Source organism: Gigantopelta aegis, chromosome 9 (assembly GCF_016097555.1).
Source record: "Gigantopelta aegis isolate Gae_Host chromosome 9, Gae_host_genome, whole genome shotgun sequence".
Taxonomy (NCBI): domain Eukaryota; kingdom Metazoa; phylum Mollusca; class Gastropoda; order Neomphalida; family Peltospiridae; genus Gigantopelta; species Gigantopelta aegis.
The window spans coordinates 84,214,307-84,238,039 of NC_054707.1; the positions used below are offsets into that span (position 1 = coordinate 84,214,307).

Genomic DNA, 23,733 nt, shown 5'->3' on the forward strand with positions numbered 1-23,733 from the left:
CTCTTTCTCTGTTTTTCTTTCACTTTGTCTATGTGTGTGTCTCTTTCTCTCTCAGTCTCTCTCTATTAGCTGATATCATGTAATATCCAGCTCCATCTTACTGTAGCTGAGATGAAATAATGTGTTGTAGAATCACGCACCTTGTATGTGAAGAACTGCATCTACTTTATTAATATTAGTACTTGTAGTAGTATTATATCTGCAATTATATAACCACTGCACAAAGATTACAGGTCAATAATTAATTAACTATTAAACAGTTAAATACGTAATCAGTTTATAGGGGGTGACATAGGTTATGGTGATAATCAGATACAGTTCACAATGTTTATTTTTCATTTCAGTTTATTTATACAGTAACTTGTGCTGTTTGTTCAAGAACCGGGGAGAAAGAGCTACAAATACTTAAGAAATTTAGCCAGGTATGTTTTGTTGTACAAAATAAATATTTAGTTACAGTATTCTGTTTCAGTATTGGAGAGTGGCCATGTTGCTTTCAACCTGTTTGTTGAGACTCATCAGTTAGTTATCTCCCTTTGTCAAGTTATTATTCTGAATTAACTAGTTGTTACGAGAATGTTTACAAAATAAATGTACCTATTTATACTGTAAACTGAATTAATATTGCGACATGTTTTTTTTTTACGAATATGCACCTTAGCGCGTGTTGTCGCAATGTTTAAATTTCGCGAATACCGGTAACCGTTGGCATCTGTGAAAAAAAAAATGGCCAGTATTGCCTATATCGGTATGGAAAAACACACCTCACTGTCGGTGTGGTTATGATTTTATAGTGTCCAGAATATCAGTGTTTCCTGTTACTCGACATCAAACAATTGTCTTTGGTACCAAGTAAAGAGGATTACACAAACACAGCTCACGGCTTTAGTTGTTAACAATGACATATACCGGTACCTGTGGTATATGCAGGGGTGCACAAATTGGTTGTCCGTGTGCCAAAATATGTTGCGGGCAACTATTCTTTGTCAAACAGTTGCCTGATGGGCAACCAAGAATATCATAAAACAAATAAAATGAAACTTTTATGAAATATGTGGGCAACCAAGAGATGATATTGGGCAACCAAACTTCAGCTACTGCCATCACAATTTCACATTTGTGCACCCCTGATATGTCATTTTTAACAACTGTGGTAGCCGAAAGCAATTAATGTTTAGTTGCCACTGACAGGAGTGACGCTCATTAATAAATAGTAGAGAGAAAAACACTAAAGTAAGCTTATTGTGAGTTGGATGGAATGGAACAATTTAGTGCTACTAGTATTTAGTATTTCTGAACATGTCTGTTCCTCAGTAAATTGAATGATAATTATTAAGACTGTGTTTTGTTTGTTTTCCTCCATGGTTTACTAGTTTATAGAAAATCAGACACCACCTAAGCACACTCTAACCTGGAAAATAATGTGAACAGCGTGAAATTAATACGCACACAATGTTTTCACAGTTTACAGTACACTGGTGGCACGTAAGTCTGCGCACCTAAGCATTTGTGTTATATTTTTATGTTAAAATATTTCTTTAAAAATATTTGTTTCACCGCCACAGTACAATGGAACAATAAACGTGTTACTACTGAAAGTTATTTTAATTTTAATGTTTTTAAACTCAAGTAATGAGCGCATTTTTAGTGTGACCCCCCTGTATTTACTGGCCTGCATGACGGCACATAAGTCTGCGCAGCAAACATTAAAACAACCACTTCTGTCGCTGATGTTTACAGAAATAGCAAACAGATAATGAATCTCACTTTGAAAGTTCTAAATAACAAACACTTCCTGTTATAGTCTATTTCAGAAACATTTACATTATGCAAATGAGATAAATATAAATGGTGTTCCATGCTCCTTAGTTTGGACAACACAAAATGACAATATAAAAAATAGCCAATCTCAAAAAAAAAGATCATTATTCAACAAAGGGTGTCTGTTGTTAACTGTAAATGAGCACAAATAGTATTCGTTAGACATATAGGACAATCAGTGATAATTTTGAAACAGACTATAACTAAAATAGGCCATGCTGTAAGTGCAGAATCAACATCTGTGTGCAGCCATTTTGCATTGTGTCACTCGGAGGGAAATTCAAAGTATGCTTGGATGTTCACGTTAACATAAAATAAAACATTCATTTCATTTATGGATTCATAAATTACAATAAGGTATGTATTGAAGCTTATCTGTAAACTTGTGTAAGTTGATATACACGGTTGATCATTACAGCGTTGACAGACACGTGTTGACTGGTGATACAAAAACACGTTGATCGAGGCTGACAAATTAAGTGCATTAATTCTTCTTCTTTTTTTCAATCAAATTTTTATCTACCAGTTTTATACATATATTCACAATCAAGATGTGTTGTTTTAAGAACGGTTTTATGAATTAAATTAATGTTGTTTGTTTGTTTACAAACATACCCCAACATTTGTTTCAAGATGTAATGTAACGTAATTAACGTGCGCAGACTTTTGTGCCGCGCATACTAAGGTGACACGAGTGTATATATATGAGGAGTATTTGTAAATATATCGTCGACTGCTGAGAGAAAAAACAACCCAAAATAATGTGAACAGCGTGAAATTAATACGCACACAATCTTTTCACGGTTTACAGTATATATATAAGGAGTATTTGTAAATGTATCATCGACTGCTGAGAGAAAAAACAACCCAAAATAATGTGAACAGCATGAAATTAATACGCACACAATGTTTCACGGTTTACAGTATATATATGAGGAGTATTTGTAAATGTATCGTCGACTGCTGAGAGAAAAAACAACACAAAATAATGTGAACAGCACAACGTTTTCACGATTTACAGTATATATATGAGGAGTATTTGTAAATGTATCGTCGACTGCTGAGAGAAAAAACAACACAAAATAATGTGAACAGCGTGAAATTAATACGCACACAATGTTTTCACGATTTACAGTATATATATGAGGAGTATTTGTAAATGTAGCGTCGACTGCTGAGAGGAAAAACAACACAAAATCTTCTTTTGAAATTTTACACTGAATTAATTCTTGAATCTGATATGTCACAATAGAATAGTGATATATTAAATTTTCTTTTTTAAAACTATCTTTAGAGTGTATACACTATGACCAAATGCAATCCAATAGCCAACAGACGTATGCAGCTAAAACTATCTTTAGAGTGTATACACTATGACCAAGTGCAATCCAATAGCCAACAGGCGTATGTAGCTAAAACTATCTTTAGAGTGTATACACTATGACCAAGTGCAATCCAATAGCCAACAGGCGTATGTAGCTAAAACTATCTTTAGAGTGTATACACTATGACCAAATACAATCCAATAGCCAACAGGCGTATGTAGCTAAAACTATCTTTAGAGTGTATACACTATGACCAAATGCAATCCAATAGCCAACAGACGTATGTAGCTAAAACTATCTTTAGAGTGTATACACTATGACCAAATGCAATCCAATAGCCAACAGACGTATGTAGCTAAAACTATCTTTAGAGTGTATACATTATGACCAAATGCAATCCAATAGCCAACAGACGTATGTAGCTAAAACTACTACATACAATGTTTCCATCAACATTTTCTCATATAACAAAAAGTGTCTTTGACTATCCTAGTTAAAAAAGTAAAATGTTGAGCTGATTGTTGTGGCTTCTGCACGTTTCAGTAGCGTCAGGTTCATTTGTACTGGTTCAATTTAAAATACACCAATTTAGTAGCCAGAAGAAACAACATGATAGAATGTATTAAAGCCTTCTGCAAACTAACCTCTTTGAATGTTTGTGTGAGCTAATTGTGATGACGACACCCAAACCTTTAAAGAGATGTTGTTGTGTTTCCAGCGTGTGTACCCGTCACCCAGTAAGAGATGTATGGATGGCAAGGGGTCAGGAGAAGTTATCACATATCCAAATATATTTTTTGCAGTCGATAATTTTGAAGAGGTAAGATAGGCTCTATTTTTTGTTCAATTTCTTTTCATTTTCTATAAATACATTACTTTTCAGTTTTAAAGCAGTTTTTAAAGGAGAACGTACACATTATATAATTAATCATTTTAAAAAGGGTCTATATTTGTAATGTTTTTCAGTTGTAATTTAGATTTGTGTGTACAATGTATTAAATCTTAAAGAACAAGTTTCTTATTTTCATAAAAATGTCATTGAATATGACACGAAAAGGTGTTAGTTTTCAAGGCCTATTTCTCTCAGTTTAAAATGTGTTCCAGTTTTAAACAATCCTGTATTTTGTATGTTATACAGCAAATAGCCGTAGTTTAAAATGTGCCCAAGTTTTAAGCAATCACCCCTTGTGTATGTTTCAGGCCTTCCAGGATATAATTGTGCGTGACAGCGAGAGTATCGCGGTGGAGTTGACGGCGGCTGACAAGGACGGGTCCGTGCAGGGTTTGATCTTCCAGGGTTCGGTAAAATACGAATCTCTCAAACGGGTTTACGACACCAGGGTACGTTTTAGTCTCAGTTTTACCAGTCACTATGAAATAGGAATCTCTCAGATGGGTTTACGATGCCAGGGTACGCTTTATTTGGCTCAGTTTTACCAGTCACTGTAAAATACGAATCTCTTAAATGGGTTTACGAAGCCAGGGTTGGCTTCATTTGGCTCAATTTAACCAGTCACTGAAAAATAATCTCTCAAACGGGTTTACGATGCCATGATGCCTGTTAGTAGTGTTAATCCAATTTAGCATCATTCATTTTTCATTCACGTTTTAAAGTTAGAAAATAATTTATATTGTCATTAGAGGTAAAACAAAATCTAAGAATGTACCTAAAATCTAAGAATGTATCTGAAATGTTTAGTGTGTAATTCCTAATTGTTACATGCAAACGTTCAATCCTCAGTTGCTTGAGTTTAAATAGCCTTTAGCATCCAGACATACATGTATTTGTGTTGTCACTGGCAGGCAAAAATAAAAGAACAAAAACACAGGAAAAATTAAAAGCAGGGGCGTAGGCTCGGGGGGGGGGGGTCCGCTTTGAGTACTAAAACATACAGGTTTATAAATATGGAGTTTTGGGTGGTGCAAAAACAAGATAGAAAAAGGTCCACTTGGTTCATATTCGAAACACCCCCCCCCCCCCCCCCCTCCGGTCCAGATCACGCTACGCCCCCCCCCCCCCCCCCAGTCCAGATCACGCTACGCCGCCGCCGCCCCCGGTCCAGATCACGCAACGCCCCTGAAGAGGAAACATTTTTGTCTTCATTATCCGTGTTTTTCTATTCTATGATTTCTAGTGTGACATTCTGAGGAAGGACAGGATATAACATATTGGAAGAGTCCAGCATGTTACTGGAGTATAAAGCCCTCCATACTGTTACTGGAGTATAAACCCCTCCATACTGTTACTGGAGTATAAAGCCCTCCATACTGTTACTGGAGTATAAAGCCCTCCATACTGTTAATGGAGTATAAAGCCTTCCATACTGTTACTGGAGTATAAACCCCTACATACTGTTACTGGAGTATAAACCCCTCCATACTGGTACTGGAGTATAAACCCCTCCATACTGTTACTGGAGTATAAACCCCTCCATACTGTTACCTGAGTATAAACGCCTCCATACTGTTACCTGAGTATAAAGCCCTCCATACTGTTACTGGAGTATAAACCCCTCCATACTGTTACCTGAGTATAAACCCCTCTATACTGTTACTGGAATATAAACCCCTCCATACTGTTACTGGAGTATAAACCCCTCCATACTGTTACTGGAGTATAGAGCCCTCCATACTGTTACTGGAGTATAAAGCCCTCCATACTGTTACTGGAGTATAAACCCCTCCATACTGTTACCTGAGTATAAACCCCTCTATACTGTTACTGGAATATAAACCCCTCCATACTGTTACTGGAGTATAAACCCCTCCATACTGTTACTGGAGTATAGAGCCCTCCATACTGTTACTGGAGTATAAACCCCTCCATACTGTTACCTGAGTATAAACCCCTCCATACTGTTACTGGAGTATAAACCCCTCCATACTGTTACCTGAGTATAAACCCCTCCATACTGTTACCTGAGTATAAACCCCTCCATACTGTTACTGGAGTATAAACCCCTCCATACTGTTACTGGAGTATAGAGCCCTCCATACTGTTACTGGAGTATAAACCCCTCCATACTGTTACCTGAGTATAAACCCCTCCATACTGTTACTGGAGTATAAACCCCTCCATACTGTTACCTGAGTATAAACCCCTCCATACTGTTACTGGAGTATAAACCCCTCCATACTGTTACTGGAGTATAAACCCCTCCATACTGGTACTGGAGTATAAACCCCTCCATACTGTTACTTGAGTATAAACCCCTCCATACTGTTACCCGAGTATAAACCCCTCCATACTGTTACTGGAGTATAGAGCCCTCCATACTGTTACTGGAGTATAAACCCCTCCATACTGTTACCTGAGTATAAACCCCTCCATACTGTTACTGGAATATAAACCCCTCCATACTGTTATTGGAGTATAAACCCCTCCATACTGTTACTGGAGTATAAACCCCTCCATACTGTTACTGGAGTATAGAGCCCTCCATACTGTTACTGGAGTATAGAGCCCTCCATACTTTGACTGGAGTATAAACCCGTCCAGCATATTACTGGAGTATAAACCCCTCCATACTGTTACTGGAGTAGAAACCCCTCCATACTGTTACTGGAGTAGAAACCCCTCCATACTGTTACTGGAATATAAACCCCTCCATACTGTTACTGGAGTATAAAGCCCTCCATACTGTTACTGGAGTATAAAGCCCTCCATACTGGTACTGGAGTATAAACCCCTCCATACTGTTACTTGAGTATAAACCCCTCCATACTGTTACTGGAGTATAAACCCCTCCATACTGTTACTGGAGTATAGAGCCCTCCATACTGTTACTGGAGTATAAACCCCTCCATACTGTTACCTGAGTATAAACCCCTCCATACTGTTACTGGAGTATAAACCCCTCCATACTGTTACCTGAGTATAAACCCCTCCATACTGTTACCTGAGTATAAACCCCTCCATACTGTTACTGGAGTATAAACCCCTCCATACTGGTACTGGAGTATAAACCCCTCCATACTGTTACTTGAGTATAAACCCCTCCATACTGTTACCCGAGTATAAACCCCTCCATACTGTTACTGGAGTATAGAGCCCTCCATACTGTTACTGGAGTATAAACCCCTCCATACTGTTACCTGAGTATAAACCCCTCCATACTGTTACTGGAATATAAACCCCTCCATACTGTTACTGGAGTATAAACCCCTCCATACTGTTACTGGAGTATAAACCCCTCCATACTGTTACTGGAGTATAGAGCCCTCCATACTGTTACTGGAGTATAGAGCCCTCCATACTGTTACTGGAGTATAGAGCCCTCCATACTTTGACTGGAGTATAAACCCATCCAGCATGTTACTGGAGTATAAACCCCTCCATACTGTTACTGGAGTAGAAACCCCTCCATACTGTTACTGGAGTAGAAACCCCTCCATAATGTTCTTGATTATACATATAACTACACTGCAACATACAGGTTTCTTCTCTGATTGTGTAGACCAATATCACGATGTTTTTGTGTTCAACACCTAATAGCCCTAGTTTACAGTGTGTTGAGTTGTTCCCCTTCCTGTGTTGTGTAGCTGAGTTTGACCTAATAGCCCTAGTTTACAGTGTGTTGAGTTGTTCCCCTTTCTGTGTTGTGTAGCTGAGTTTGACCTAATAGCCCTAGTTTACAGTGTGTTGAGTTGTTCCCCTTTCTGTGTTGTGTAGCTGAGTTTGACCTAATAGCCCTAGTTTACAGTGTGTTGAGTTATTCCCCTTTCTGTGTTGTGTAGCTGCGTTTGACCTAATAGCCCTAGTTTACAGTGTGTTGAGTTGTTCCCCTTTCTGTGTTGTGTAGCTGAGTTTGACCTAATAGCCCTAGTTTACAGTGTGTTGAGTTGTTCCCCTTTCTGTGTTGTGTAGCTGAGTTTGACCTAATAGCCCTAGTTTACAGTGTGTTGAGTTGTTCCCCTTTCTGTGTTGTGTAGCTGAGTTTGACCTAATAGCCCTAGTTTACAGTGTGTTGAGTTGTTCCCCTTTCTGTGTTGTGTAGCTGAGTTTGACCTAATAGCCCTAGTTTACAGTGTGTTGAGTTGTTCCCCTTTCTGTGTTGTGTAGCTGAGTTTGACCTAATAGCCCTAGTTTACAGTGTTGTGAGTTATTCCCCTTTCTGTGTTGTGTAGCTGAGTTTGACCTAATAGCCCTAGTTTACAGTGTGTTGAGTTATTCCCCTTTCTGTGTTGTGTAGCTGAGTTTGACCTAATAGCCCTAGTTTACAGTGTGTTGAGTTATTCCCCTTTCTGTGTTGTGTAGCTGAGTTTGACCTCGAAGATGGTTCAGCGGATGTCACTCGGCTGGTACAAGGGACAGAAGCGCGTCGAGTACATGCGGATGCGGGGGCCGCACGGCAAGGGGCAGGCCGAAATGGCCGTCAGTCGGGTGAAGGGGTCAGGTCCGGAGACCCCCGATCTGGAAAACTTTCCACTTGATGACTTTGATGAACAGGTGAGGAGTACATGTGTGCCGTGTTTACACGTTTACATCGTGTTGTGAGGTGGGAGCTGCTTTAACTCACCAGAGGCTGTGGAGGTTCAGTTTATTGAGTAATACAGTAATGTTTCTTTTAGAAGTAATTGGACATAGAAGTCAGCAGTTCTGACTTTTTAAAATAAATATTTAAAGTACTGAAAAATAAATTATAAAGACGTTTGCCAATATTTAAAATGTTTCACATTTGTCAGTTGTCATTATTATTACTTATAAGTTTATGTAAGAAAATTGAATTTTGAAAGTAGTTTATTTTATTTACAGCCAATTTACGTGTTTATCTCTTGGTGATATGCGACTTTCTAAAATGGTCATAACCTTGTATTTTTAGTCGTTTACAGTAAACACAGTGTTTAGCCATGTCACTTTGTCTTTGTCGGCATTTAACACCTAAACCTGGCTTTACTATTTATCTTATGCTGTTTGTCTTATTACTGGCCACTGCTGGTTATTTCCATTGGTCAATAAGCTTTATATTTCTCTTCATTTTCTGCATTTTAACATCAGAGTTTAACTTTTGAATTTTTATATTGTCGTTGATCTTCACTTAATTTTTATATTGGCGTTGATCTTCACTTAATTTTTATATTGGCATTGATCTTCACTTAATTTTTATATTGTCGTTGATCTTCACTTAATTTTTATATTGGCGTTGATCTTCACTTAATTTTTATATTGGCATTGATCTTCACTTAATTTTTATATTGGCGTTGATCTTCACTTAATTTTTATATTGGCATTGATCTTCATTTAATTTTTGTATTTACCTTAGTTTGACACCCAATAGTTGATGTATTTTTTGTGCTGGGGTTTTGTTAAACATCAATTAATTCATTTAACATCAGAGTTGTCAGAACATATGAATTTCCATGGCTTTATTGGTCTACTCAAATGATTCATTTACTAATCATCCGTACATAAAAAAAGAACTGAATTCTAATAGTTCACTGGGTTTTTTTTGGTAGGAGATTTGTGGATAAACACTTGATTGCACTCTGAATTGATCTTAAATACCAGCGATGTTTGTATTTCGATTCCACTCCGAATTGATCTTAAATACCAGCGATGTTTGTATTTCGATTCCACTCCGAATTGATCTTAAATACCAGCGATGTTTGTATTTCGATTCCACTCCGAATTGATCTTAAATACCAGCGATGTTTGTATTTCGATTCCACTCCGAATTGATCTTAAATACCAGCGATGTTTGTATTTCGATTCCACTCTGAATTGATCTTAAATACCAGCGATGTTTGTATTTTGTTTGCACTCTGAATTGATCTTAAATACCAGCGATGTTTGTATTTTGTTTGCACTCCGAATTGATCTTAAATACCAGCGATGTTTGTATTTTGTTTGCACTCTGAATTCATCATAAATACCAGCAATGTTTGTATTTCCATTCCACTCTGAATTGATCTTAAATACCAGCGATGTTTGTATTTCCATTCCACTCCGAATTGATCTTAAATACCAGCGATGTTTGTATTTCGATTCCACTCCGAATTGATCTTAAATACCAGCGATGTTTGTATTTCGATTCCACTCCGAATTGATCTTAAATACCAGCGATGTTTGTATTTCGATTCCACTCTGAATTGATCTTAAATACCAGCGATGTTTGGATTTCGATTCCACTCTGAATTGATCTTAAATACCAGCGATGTTTGTATTTTGTTTGCACTCTGAATTGATCTTAAAAGAAACATGTCACGTAAACCATATTTGGCACCAACCATGTACAATTAATTATAAATTGAATCACCTAAAAACATTTTTTATAAAATATAAATTACTTAAAATATCTCCATAAAAGAACCCCAGATACGAGCTCTTAGCGGAAATTGCCGATCTTTAATGAGCAGGGCAATCACGAGGTCCATGACGTCAGAGACGCGTCGCTTGATCTGAAGCCTTACACTTAAAAGCATTAGTCCTTACCACTCATAAAGAATCTAAGACTTGCACAGCTTACCAAAACAATGAGTGTTCGTTCGCAAAACGTTTTGCCGTATCAATATGAGCTGTTAGTAAATGAAGAAAGACACACATTTACTTACAACAGTGATACTGAAGAAAAAACGGATAGCGAGTCGGAGGGTGGAGAAACTGATGGTGCCAGACCAGACCGGTCGACCAATTTACAGCCCGGAGCCCGAAAGTAACCCGGAGACAAAACCAAACCTCTGATGCTAATGCCGAGGTGTATACTGTTCATATTTAGCATAAAGATACACCTCGATATGATGTATTTAAATATGTAAAAAATATAAATGTAGGAGAAACATTTTTTTTTTTTTTTTTTTAGAAAATATCGCATTTTTTATGTTCGGGCTGTACATAATGAAATCTGTATGCACAGTGTAAACAAACACTCTAATTTACGACAAGGCGCTTCACTTTCATTAACCTGGCTTGTAAAACAACGTAAATGACTTGAGAGTATAATCAACTTTTAAACTAAATATATTTCTATTTGCATCAATAGAACGAAATGGGGTTATAGTATTTTTCTCTCATAAAAAAAGTAGCATATTATTAGGCCTATTGGTAGGGTGCGTTAGAGTAAAAACGACCACTCACGATACCCAAGTGATAATTTTCTTTTCTTTGGTACTACGTAATTGGTCAGTTTTGTAATTTTAGATGGGAAAGTTTACTTAATCAAGGGTTTTACAGCATTATTTACAGTAATGAAGCAGGGCGGCTGATAATGTCCATTAACATTGTACTATAGTCGCGACAGGTTACGCCACAATACCCTGTGATCTTAAAACAACTGGCACGTATTTTGTACGTATGTCTAGACGGTGGTAGTCACTTACCTGGTCGATACCCTGCAATATACACCTGCCAATCAGGAATCACATGTGCAGGCCACGGAAAGAAAGGACCAATTAACTAAAACAACACTCCGATTCTCAAGTCAGCCCGTGGATGAAACATAATAGTTATTTCGACACCGACAGTAGTGGTTTATTTTGTATTGAACTTCGTGTTGCTTTGGGGCTTCGGGCGATGAGGAACATTTTTGTGACGTATTCCGCCCGAAGATTAAAAACATTATTTAAAATTATTATTGTTTTCTACACGTTTTTTAAAAACATATTTAAATACATCGTACTGAGATGTATCCTCATGCCAAATCCCATGTTTGTATATGCCATATTTAATTACTTATTGACGTTTCCTTCTTTGGACGGTGAATACAGATTTTGTTATGTAGGCCTACAGCCCTAACATGAAACAAAAAAAAATTTCCAAAAAAATAAATAAATAAAAAATTATACATTTTTGTTTTAACATATATAAATACATCATGCTGAGGTGTATCTTTGTGCCAAATATGTACAATGTACACCTCGGCATTCGCAACCGAGTACTGTTTTTGTCTCCGGGTAACGTTTGGGCTCCGGGCTGTAAATAGGCTGACACCAAAGTACTATGCGGTGTTGGTGTCCAATCTTTTCTTTTGCGATAAAATACACGCGTCTTTCTTCGGATACAATCCTTTGGAAAACCATAAAAAGACAATCCCGATCATTTAAACTGTTTATTTTTACACCCAAAGGCCGCGCAGTACGGCACTGTTGGACTGAAAAGATCGTAAGCCCCTTACTCCATATATAAACAGTTAACAACAATGGAAGAGTACAGCGGCTCTGACGTCACTTCCCTTTTTTTCCGAACGCTCACGAAGAAATATGCATAAATCGTACTTTGATACTGATTAGCGTAATTTCTTCATTTTAAGTTAACTACACGTATTTTATTGTTATAAAGTTATTTGTATATTATTTTTATATCATTTTTCTTTTAAAATGAGCTATAATATGGTCTCGTGTCATGTTTCCTTTAAATACCAGTGATGTTTCTATTTTGTTTGCACTCTGAATTGATCTGAAATACCAGCGATGTTTCTATTTTGTTTGCACTCTGAATTGATCTGAAATACCAGTGATGTTTGTATTTTGATTGCATTCTGAACTGATCTGAAATACCAGCAATGTTTGTATTTTGTTTGCACTCCGAATTGATCTTAAATACCAGTGATATTTGTATTTCTGTACAGCTCTTTACATTGTGTTTTTGATGATTTTTTCTAATAATGTCCTGTTTTAGACTGATGTCAGTCTATCATCCATTCTTTATATCTCATATATTTTATTGTGCTGGAGTGTCATTAAACATTCATTTGTCCCTTCCATCATCCATCCATCCATCCATCCATTCATTAATTTGTGTTTTTTAACCAGCAACAGTATGCACAAAGACGAATGAGTGACCCGAGTTCGGGACTCAACTCGTGGGTTCGAAGCGGTTTCCGTCGTACGGCTAGCATGAAGAAGTCGCGGTCAGAGACGGAAAATGTTGACGTGCATGAAGGGGATGGTTGTCATGAGGTGGAGGCAGGAACTATACAGGAGGGTAATCACTCTGTTTACTGGTTTAGAGTTACATCCCTTGATACAGTTATCAGACAGTTGTCACAATATAGAGGGGTAATCACTCTTGTTTACTGGTTTAGAGTTACCTCCCTTGATACAGTTATCGGACGGTTGTCACGATACAGGAGGGTAATCACTGTTTACTGGTTTAGAGTTACCTCCCTTGATACAGTTATTGACGGTTGTCACGATATAGAGGGGTAATCACTCTTGTTTACTGGTTTAGAGTTACCTCCCTTGATACAGTTATCGGACGGTTGTCACGATACAGGAAGGTAATCACTGTTTACTGGTTTAGAGTTACCTCCCTTGATACAGTTATTGGATGGTTGTCACAATATAGAGGGGTAATCACTCTTGTTTACTGGTTTAGAGTTACCTCCCTTGATACAGTTATCGGCTGTTTGTCACGATACAGGAGGGTAATCACTGTTTACTCATTGACAATTACCTCCCTTGATAGAGTTATCTGACAGTTGTCACGATACAGGAGGGTAATCACTGTTTACTGATTTACAATTACCTCCCTTGATACAGTTATCTGACAGTTGTCACGATACAGGAGGGTAATCACTCTGTTTACTGATTTATAATTATCTCCCTTGATACAGTTATCGGACGGTTGTCACGATACAGGAGTGTAATCACTCTGTTTACTGATTTACAATTACCTCCCTTGATACAGTTATCTAGCCTTGAAACTTTTATAATTATTTTGATTAAATATTAATATATGGAATTTTTAAAAATGTATTTATTTAATAATTATTTTATTTATTAATTTAATAAGTTATTAATTAATCAGTTTATTTATTTATTTTAACCCTTATCCTGCCACATTCTTTTTGCTAAATTTAACGAATTTTCACCTGTTCTACATTTCTAGTAATTTTATTAAAATCCATAGACATTTTAACATGAAATTACACCCATATATACCATAATGATCCACCTATGTAATGATAGCATTTTGTAGATGGTTATTTTATTTATGTTACCATGGCAACAGCTGCAAATTTCAATATACAATTTTTTCATTAATAATTAAGAAACCATGAATAAAACACTATTATTTTTCTTTTAATTTAACTGTATGCTTTGATTTATTAAGCATAATGATTGATTTAAAGAAAAAATTACGTAGACTGCCAATTTTTTTCAGAATAATAGGGTGCAATGCACATACTGTCATCAACACTTTTTTGTAAATTGTGAAGATAATGTCCAACATTAACTATTATACATTTGTAGTAATATCAAAACCTGTTGATATTTCAACATGAAAGTACACACACATATACAAAGGAAATCCACCTATGAAATTATAGCATTTTGTTGTCAGTTATATTATTTATGTTACCATGGCAACAGCTGCAAATTTCAATATACCATATTTTCATTAATAATTATGAAAATTTTAATTTAAAACTAATATTTTTCTTTTAATTTAAGTCTATGCTGTGATTTATTAACCATACTGCTTGATGTAAAGAAAAAATTAAGTCGACAACCACTGTTTTTCTGAAAAATAGGGTCAAAGGCGCATTCGGCTATCAACACATTTTTTGTAAATTATAAACATAATGTCCAACATTAACTATTATACATTTCTGGTAATATTATTAAAATCAGTTGACATTTCAGCATGAAATTACACACATATACTAAGAATATCCACCTATGTAACACTAACATTTTATAGTCAATTATATTATTTATGTTACCATGGCAACAGCTGCAAATTTCAATATACCATATTTTCATTAATAATTATGAAAATTTTAATTTAAAACTAATATTTTTCTTTTAATTTAAGTCTATGCTGTGATTTATTAACCATACTGCTTGATGTAAAGAAAAAATTAAGTCGACAACCACTGTTTTTCTGAAAAATAGGGTCAGACGCACATTCGGCTATCAACACATTTTTTGTAAATTATGAACATAATGTCCAACATTAACTATTATACATTTCTGGTAATATTATTAAAATCAGTTGATATTTGAGCATGAAATTACACACATATATACTAAGAATATCCACCTACATAACGCTAACATTTTAAAGTCAGTTATATTATTTATGTTACCATGGCAACAGCTGCAACTTTCAATATACCATTTTTTCATTAATAATTATGAAAACTTTAATTTAAAACTAATATTTTGCTTTTAATTTAAGTCTATGATGTGATCTATTAACCATACTACTCGATTTAGAAAAATAATTAAGTAGACAGCCAATTTTGTTTTTGAATAATAGGGTCAAATGCACATACTACCATCAACACATTTTTGTAACTTGTGGACATTGTGTCCAACATTACCTAGACACTAAAAATATGTATACTATCTCTCATACTTTATATATCTTTGTCAAATGACACAAGGTTTTAAAAAAGGTATATGCCCTTTCACTAACTGTCATTTTCAAATGAACATTATTAATTCTGTTACCATGGTAACCAATGCAAAAAGAGGAACCGTTTCCCATATGAAATGTTTTAAATGAATTTATTTGAATACAAATCACTGTATAATGATGTAATAATAAGCTCCCAGCTGTTTACAAGAAAAGGGTGAAAATTGTGAATTCTGTTGCCATGATATTCTATGCAAAACAGAGAAAACAAATTTCTAAAAATATATCATTTTCAAGGACAGAGAAAAAACCAATGTATAGTGATATAATTGTACTATGTCTGTAAAAAAGATATATGAAGCTTATTAATTCTGTTACCATGGTAACTAGTTCAAAACTATATGTTACCATGGTACCCAGATCGAAACTGTTACCATGGTAACCAATGCAAACTATTGGTTACCATGGTACGGTATGTAAAACTGGAAACTATTTGCTGTGTGCATGCAACCTTTGGGTCATAAGGTCAAAAGTAAAGGACACCAGTAATCAATAATTTGAGGGTACTTGAAAACTCCAGATCATAACTGCTACTAGGTGGTTATGGGGTTTGGAATCTTTTGAAATTGGACACTGCATTTCATGTACAAACTTTAAGCAGCAGCTATCTTACTATAATCGTTCTAAAAATTATTAAAACGTATCCATTAATTCCCAAGATTTTAGGGTACATAATTTTACCCTTCATACCCTCTGGCAGAAACCCTGGACACTGATATTAGAATAATAGAAATAGTCAAAAGGATTTTATGCATTTCAGTAATTTATTGTGACACAAGATACTTGCAATAGTGCTTCACATGGTCACAATTGTAAAAAAAAGAGTAAAATGTCCATTCACCTAAAAAATGTTTTAAACCCAAAGAAACAAGCATCAACGTGTGAGCCCAAATTAAATATGTACTGTATACATAATGTGTATCCAGTGTTGAACACTTATGCATGATACAAAATAGATCTAAACGGTCACCTGAGTAAATTGCTGACCACAACTACCCATTTTCCTAGGGGGATTAAAATGACCAAATTCATGGTTTTGGGTTTTCCATGGGTGAGAGCAACTACCAAATAAATTTGGTTGGAAATGGTCTAGTATTTCTGAAGACAATAGTTTAAATGCATTTGTCTATATGATAGATGGTTTAATGAATTTGTCTCCTACCTGAGGGGAGGGGGGACAGGGGACACAACATTAACGGAATTCGCAAAATTGATATTTTTATGGTGTTCCTGGACACGACAATTGGCTTAATTTCCCCCTATTTGTGCCCCACCCTTAGGAGAGGAGTAGAATGACCAAATTCACAAGGAAATGGGTCACAGATATGCAATTTCTATATAACTATTGTGAACTCCATCCCCACCTAGGGGACATTTACAAGTTATATACACTGGTCATCTATTTGCCTTTATATATTATTTGCATTTCGGGCAAATGAGCTGCCCTAAAACCTTTTCAACATGTATTTCCATCATTTTACTCTGACACAATATTAGTTGTAATCCATGTACCCCTGCGTGTGCTGTAACCTCACTGTGGTGCAGGGGTGTAACATTCTCTTTGAGAATGGCCAATACAGCACAAAATTGAAGTTTTGAGTAAAATTCAGTATCCGTAAAATTCTGTGATATTTGTGTTTTTGGTTAGTTCTTTACACTGTTTTTGTTTAGGTCTTGAATTTTTATATTGATGTTGATCATCACTTTATTTATTTGCATTACCATAGTTTGACACCCAATAGCCGATGTATTTTTCGTGCTGGGGTGTCGTTAAACATTCATTCATTCATTCATTAATCCATGTAAAAATATGTTGTGATTCATTTGCAACCCTATATAGCTGTTCAAGGCTGTAACTAGGATTTAAACAATGAACCAATGAGCATGGAAGGTGCAAGACACCATTTTGCTGTCATTTCAGGGAGGTTGCATACTTAAAACATCAGTATCAGTAAACTATTTTTCTATTATTTTACTTATTTTATTTGGTCCTGCTAAGTATTGTATCTGGGTCAAGCGTTGATAATATTATAGGCCAACTACACTTTGAAGTTTTTGCGATTTTTAAAAATATTTTAATCAACAATATAGGATCGTTTTATGATTTGTGATTATTACATCCTGAATACAACATTTTATTTGCATTAAATAATTTGTTTAACGATTTTTGAGACAGAAACAATGTTTCTGGTCGGTTCCTACACAACAGTGTCGGCTCTGTTAAAGTACGTGGAAATGTTTTCTTTTTAATTGTTATTTAATTTTTTTTAGTTATTACCATATTTTTTAAATAAAAAACGTGATTACTTACTCTGAATCTATTGCAAACCATTATCCTACTGTAATTTTCACATTTTATATAGGTCCATATAGTTACCGCACAATTTTTTTTGGGTGTTGCGTAACACGAAAAAGGACCGTGTCAATAACTGTTTGAATGGAAAAAAATTGGACCTTGCAGTGAGGGTGTGTACACTCCCGATGCATCCACACTAATTGGTATCATACAGGCCTGATGTACTAATCATAAGCGTACGGGATCCCGTTTTGTTTTGTAGGGGTGGGAAAGGGAGAAGGGCAGGCTAATTTAAGCCCAAATTAAACGAAAATACCACCAACTAAAAAACATTTATTAGTTTTAGCATTACTGCCAACCAGCTATATATAATATAGGATTTCAAACGAAGCACTACACATTTTTACATGGATTTAATTACAACTAGTATTGTGGGAGAAATGTTGCAAATACTAGTACATGATGAAAAGGTTTCAGGCCAGCTCAGTTTGCCCGAATGTCTCTGTCGTAGTCGCCCGTATTTTAGATTTTGGTACTAATAAATTTATCAAAATACAGTAGATCCAAAACAACTACAGTTTACCTCATGATGATTAATTTATCTTTATAACATTTGCAGATGTGTGTGTAGGGAATGGGTCGACCACCCCCCCCCCCCCCCCCCCCCCCCCCACCCCCCTTTCCAGTCCCTGCTCGAGCAGATTAAAAAAACAAAAACAAATTCAATACATATTCCGGCGGAGCATGACTGAAATCCCCTATAAACTTCGCTCTCCAGACACCCCTACCTAAAATCCCAGCACGCATGCCTGATTTAAAAAAAATTGTCATCCACCATACAAACATAATTACAAAACATTCACAGCTTATATAAGCTAACTTATTCATAAAAAGCCATTCACGGCACCACTACACTCCCACACCCCACCCCACACACAGTCCTTGGATTCGTGACTGGTACAGTATAGTACATGCTTTAATTTATTTCAATTAAAAAAAACCCCAAAACTGGTGGTGTCACATAATTATGTGTGACACACTACGAGAATGTTTTGTGATTGGTTATTGAAAATAATGTGGGTCAAGGTATTGCCCAGACTAGTTCAGCAGATATTTGTAACCTATCGTTTGTAATTCATTTTGAAAAAATGAGAACAGATATATATCCACTCAGTAGTGATTAATACCAATGTGAATGTAATATGTCATGTTGAAAAGGAAAAAGGAAAATCTGGCAGAAAAACAACACACAACAAAACAACGACGAACACAGAGCACATGTTCGTATTCGATCATATAGTCGACGTAACTGTTCAAGCAAACATACATGTAGCTAGTTAGAATATTGTCTGCTGTAGTATAAGTAACGACTTTGTAATTATTAATGAAAACAGTTAGCAGCACATGCAAGCAATATGTACTACTGCTGTCAAATTGTATGGCGGGAAATGTGCTGTCAAATGACCTGTTGTTTATAAATAGAAATAGGGAAATGGTGCTTTTCGATGACTGTTTAAGCTGTCGGATTACAACTATTTGATTGTGTTTGTACCTTTTTTAGGCATTAAAAGTTATACTTGTTCTATTTTAATGCAACTGTCATAATGTAGTTCATATATAATAGAATATTATGACAACTTTGTAGAGATAAAAGAAACCGATACAAAAAAACAAGAAACAATAACAAACAATAGCACGCGCTATTTGACGGGTCATTTTGGTTTTCAAAAAAACATAAGCTGTACAACAACAATTTAGCAAATATTTGGATATGTCATTCTAAGACTATTTATTGACATTTTCTTACTTTGTTTTTGACAAAAATGTCAACAATTAATTTAGAAAACAATTTTTAAATGAAAACAATGCAAAGTGACGTCATTGTGATGATGCTTGAAACGGGTTAATATTTTTAAAAATGTATTTTATTTATTTATTTTATTTCATTTCTTAGTTATTTTAATTTTATTTAAGTTTGTGAGCATCATCTTGTACAAACCCTGAAAATCTGATTATAGTGAATCGTGAGGTTTTTATGTCTGTCTACATGTTGGTGAACTTTATCTGCAGAGTTTGAGCCCAGTGTTGACCAGTACGGTGGGTTCTGGGGCAAGTCGTTTGGTCAGGCGTATTACTGGTTCAAGGAGCAGCGACGGGCGGGCAGTGTGGCGCTCAACTCCTACCTGACCTACATCACATTGCCATGGCACTGGATCATAGGAGGTATGGACAGATCTGTAGCATCACTAGTTAAAAATATAAACTGAATTCATTGTCTTGAATACAAGTGTCTACTATGGTGTTGCTGATTGAAATAAAATAAAGTTTGTGCTACCACAAACAACAGGGCAATCAGAAAGACATTAAATGTACAGACACTGATATCTAAAAACAGTTCAAGCACATTGTCCTTGACCCACACCTCAGCTTCCTGGTCTGTTGGTGGTGAACGTGTTAGTGTGTGTCAGTCCATGTAGAGACTTTACACTCCCCACTGTGTACTAGTGTTTGGCTTGGACCTGGTAACAGGCTGTCTCATAGTTTAACCACTGTACAGGTGAGGCTGGATCTTAATAACAAACATAATGAAGTTCTAAAATACAAAATGAAATATCATTTTATTGCTTACAGACACTGACAAATAAAAAAGAAATGTATGTGTGTGTGTGTAATATGTTTATTTTCTGAAATGAACTAAGCTCTTTTTTGTTTCTCTGCAGATGTTTTAGATAACCAACAAGAGCCAGCATTGACTCACTGACAGAACTTGATGCTGGGACATCACGGACAAAAAACTGGTGCTCATTCCACAGATATATTATTATTATTATCCACACCATTCCAGGAACAGTCTATGACACTCTGATGATATCACCACTTCAACTGTTAAGACAATACAAACCAATGATACCATCACTTAAGTGATTTAAATCAATGATATCAGTACTTCAGTGATTTAAACCAGTGATATCAGTACTCAGTGATTTAAACCAGTGATATCAGCACTCAGTGATTTAAACCAGTGATATCAGCACTTAAGTGATTTAAATCAATGATATCAGTACTTCAGTGATTTAAACCAGTGATATCAGCACTTCAGTGATTTAAACAATGATATCAGCACTTCATTGATTTAAACCAGTGATATCAGCACTTCAGTGATTTAAACCAGTGATATCAGCACTTCAGTGATTTAAACCAGTGATATCAGCACTTAAGTTATTTAAACCAGTGATATCAGCACTTCAGTGATTTAAACAATGATATCAGCACTTAAGTGATTTAAACCAGTGATATCAGCACTTCAGTGATTTAAACCAGTGATATCAGCACTTCAGTGATTTAAACCAGTGATATCAGCACTTAAGTGATTTAAACCAGTGATATCAGCACTTCAGTGATTTAAACAATGATATCAGCTCTTCAGTGATTTAAACAATGATATCTGCACTCTTTCAAAATGTGCCAACTTTCAAATTGATCTAATTCTGGAAGGGAAGATTAATGATGGGGAAAATGGGAATCCCAGAAGAGTATGTCGAGTGTTGACATGATCCCAGAAAGAATGTCAGTGTTGATATTATCCCAGAAAGAATGTCAGTGTTGATATGATCCCAGAAAGAATGTCAGTGTTGATATGATCTCAGAAAGAATGTTTCAGGTGTTGATATGATCCCAGAAAGAATGTTTCAGGTATTGATATGATCCCAGAAAGAATGTTTCAGGTGCTGATATGATCCCAGGAAGAATGTGTCAGGTGTTGATATGATCCCAGAAAGAGTGTGTCAGGTGCTGATATGATCCCAGAAAGAATGTGTCACGTGCTGATATGATCCCAGAAAGAATGTGTCAGGTGCTAATATGATCCCAGAAAGAATGTGTCAGGTGCTGATATGATCCCAGAAAGAATGTGTCAGGTGCTGATATGATCCCAGAAAGAATGTGTCAGGTGTTGATATGATCCCAGAAAGAATGTCAGTGTTGATATGATCCCAGAAAGAATGTTTCAGGAGTTGATATGATCCCAGAAAGAATGTGTCAGGTGTTGATATGATCCCAGAAAGAATGTTTCAGGTGCTGATGGATCCCGGAAACAATGTGTCAGGTGCTGATATCCCAGAAACAATGTGTCAGGTGTTGATATGATCCCAGAAACAATGTGTCAGGTGTTGATATGATCCCAGAAACAATGTGTCAGGTGTTGATATGATCCCAGAAACAATGTTAGGTGTTGATATGATTTAGAAAGAATGTGTCAGGTGTTGATATGATCCCAGAAAGAATGTGTCAGATGTTTATGTGGACCCAAGAAAAGGTGTTTATGGAGATCCCAGAAAAAGAGAGTGAGCTGTTGATGGGGGTCCCGGAAAGAGTGTGTCAGGTGTTGTGGGGATCCCGGAAAGAGAGTGTCAGGTGTTGATGAATATCCTGGAAAGTGTGTGTCAGGTGTTGATGTGGGATCCTGGAAAGTCGGAATTTGGGTGTAGTTTAGTGGTAGATCACTCTCCTGAGAGGGGAAGGATCATCAAATGTTTTTTTTTCCATTCTAACCAGTGCTGTATGACTTATGTTAAATGGTTGTGCATATAAAAGAACCCTTTCTTCTAATTGATAAAAGTGAGAGTAGTGGGTTTCTTCTCTCCAGACTAAGTGTCAAAATTGATATATGTGAATATACTTAATAGCTGTTATTTGAATATGATGACTTACAACTGAATTTACATTCCTTTCCTTTACCACAAAGCCGTACGATTGCTGTTGAGTGTTTGTGGTTGATTATAACATACTGGTAGGTCAAGTGCTATGTTTGCTTTAAACAAGTGGACCAAATATCCTAGTCACCCCAGCATTGATCTTATGAAGGAGTACAGAAATAATAGCTTTCTAGTATTTTATAGAGGTTGTTAAAATGTATATAGGTTCAGTGACTATATCTGGAATAGTCCTCTGTACAAACCATTAGTTAAAGCTTGTGTCAGGGATGTGTTTACTAATACTGACTCTTATATCTGGAATAGTCCTCTGTACAAGCCATTACTTAAAGCTTGTGTCAGGAATGTGTTTACAATTACAGATTATATCTGGAATAGTCCTCTGTACAAACCATTACTTAAAGCTTGTGTCAGGAATGTGTTTACTAATATTGACTCTTATATCTGGAATAGTCCTCTGTACAAACCATTACTTAAAGCTTGTGTCAGGGATGTGTTTACTAATACTGACTCTTTTATCTGGAATATTCCTCTGTACAAACCATTACCTAAAGCTTGTGTCAGGGATGTGTACTGTTACTGACTCGTTTCTGGAATAGTCCTCTGTACAAACCATTACTTAAAGCTTGTGTCAGGGATGTGTTTACTAATACAGATTGTATTTTTAAATTTATGCTTCTGTCTTTCATTGGTCATCAGTAAAGACGAATGTTATGTCAAACCAGTTTTTGTAATGGTTTTTTTTTTTTTTTTTTTTTTTTTTTTTTTTTTTTTTTATACAGGTGTTCATACTTTTTATTTATTGTATTATAACACAAGTGTACTGCAATGTTGATGAATTAGACTATGTAGTGGTATTGATATATATATATATATATATATATATATATATATATATATATATATATATATATATATATATATATAATCTACAGTTTTTCTACTATATTGTACCTTTTTTATATACCATTGTCCTTTAAAGCAGTTCAGAAATTGTGATGTTAAGTTGCTATTTATTCCTTCATTTAGCCAAATTACATTACATTTGTAACCAGTTATTCATGATAGATTTAAACAGTTAAAATTGTAATAATAAAAATCACCAGAATTTTCCTGTGGAGGAAAGGCAGTGTGATATTACTTCCTTTATACCAACATCTACGTCCATTCTGACCTAGAAGTAGAAAATACAGTTCGTATTGGTACAGAACTAATATA

General features: G+C 35.7%; 1 protein-coding gene across 1 annotated transcript in view; it reads left to right on the forward strand.

Moving 5' to 3' along the window:
• The window catches only part of LOC121380543 (uncharacterized protein KIAA0930 homolog), a 42,222-nt gene extending 18,937 nt beyond the window's left edge, over positions 1-23,285 (forward strand). The window contains exons 4-10 of the mRNA XM_041509397.1: positions 345-422; positions 3,865-3,966; positions 4,347-4,487; positions 8,404-8,595; positions 12,894-13,065; positions 19,874-20,026; positions 20,524-23,285. Coding sequence (XP_041365331.1) covers positions 345-422; positions 3,865-3,966; positions 4,347-4,487; positions 8,404-8,595; positions 12,894-13,065; positions 19,874-20,026; positions 20,524-20,564 — 879 coding nt within the window. The 3' untranslated portion in view covers positions 20,565-23,285. The remainder of the gene's footprint in view (positions 1-344; positions 423-3,864; positions 3,967-4,346; positions 4,488-8,403; positions 8,596-12,893; positions 13,066-19,873; positions 20,027-20,523) is intronic.
• Positions 23,286-23,733: the final 448 nt, after the last annotated feature.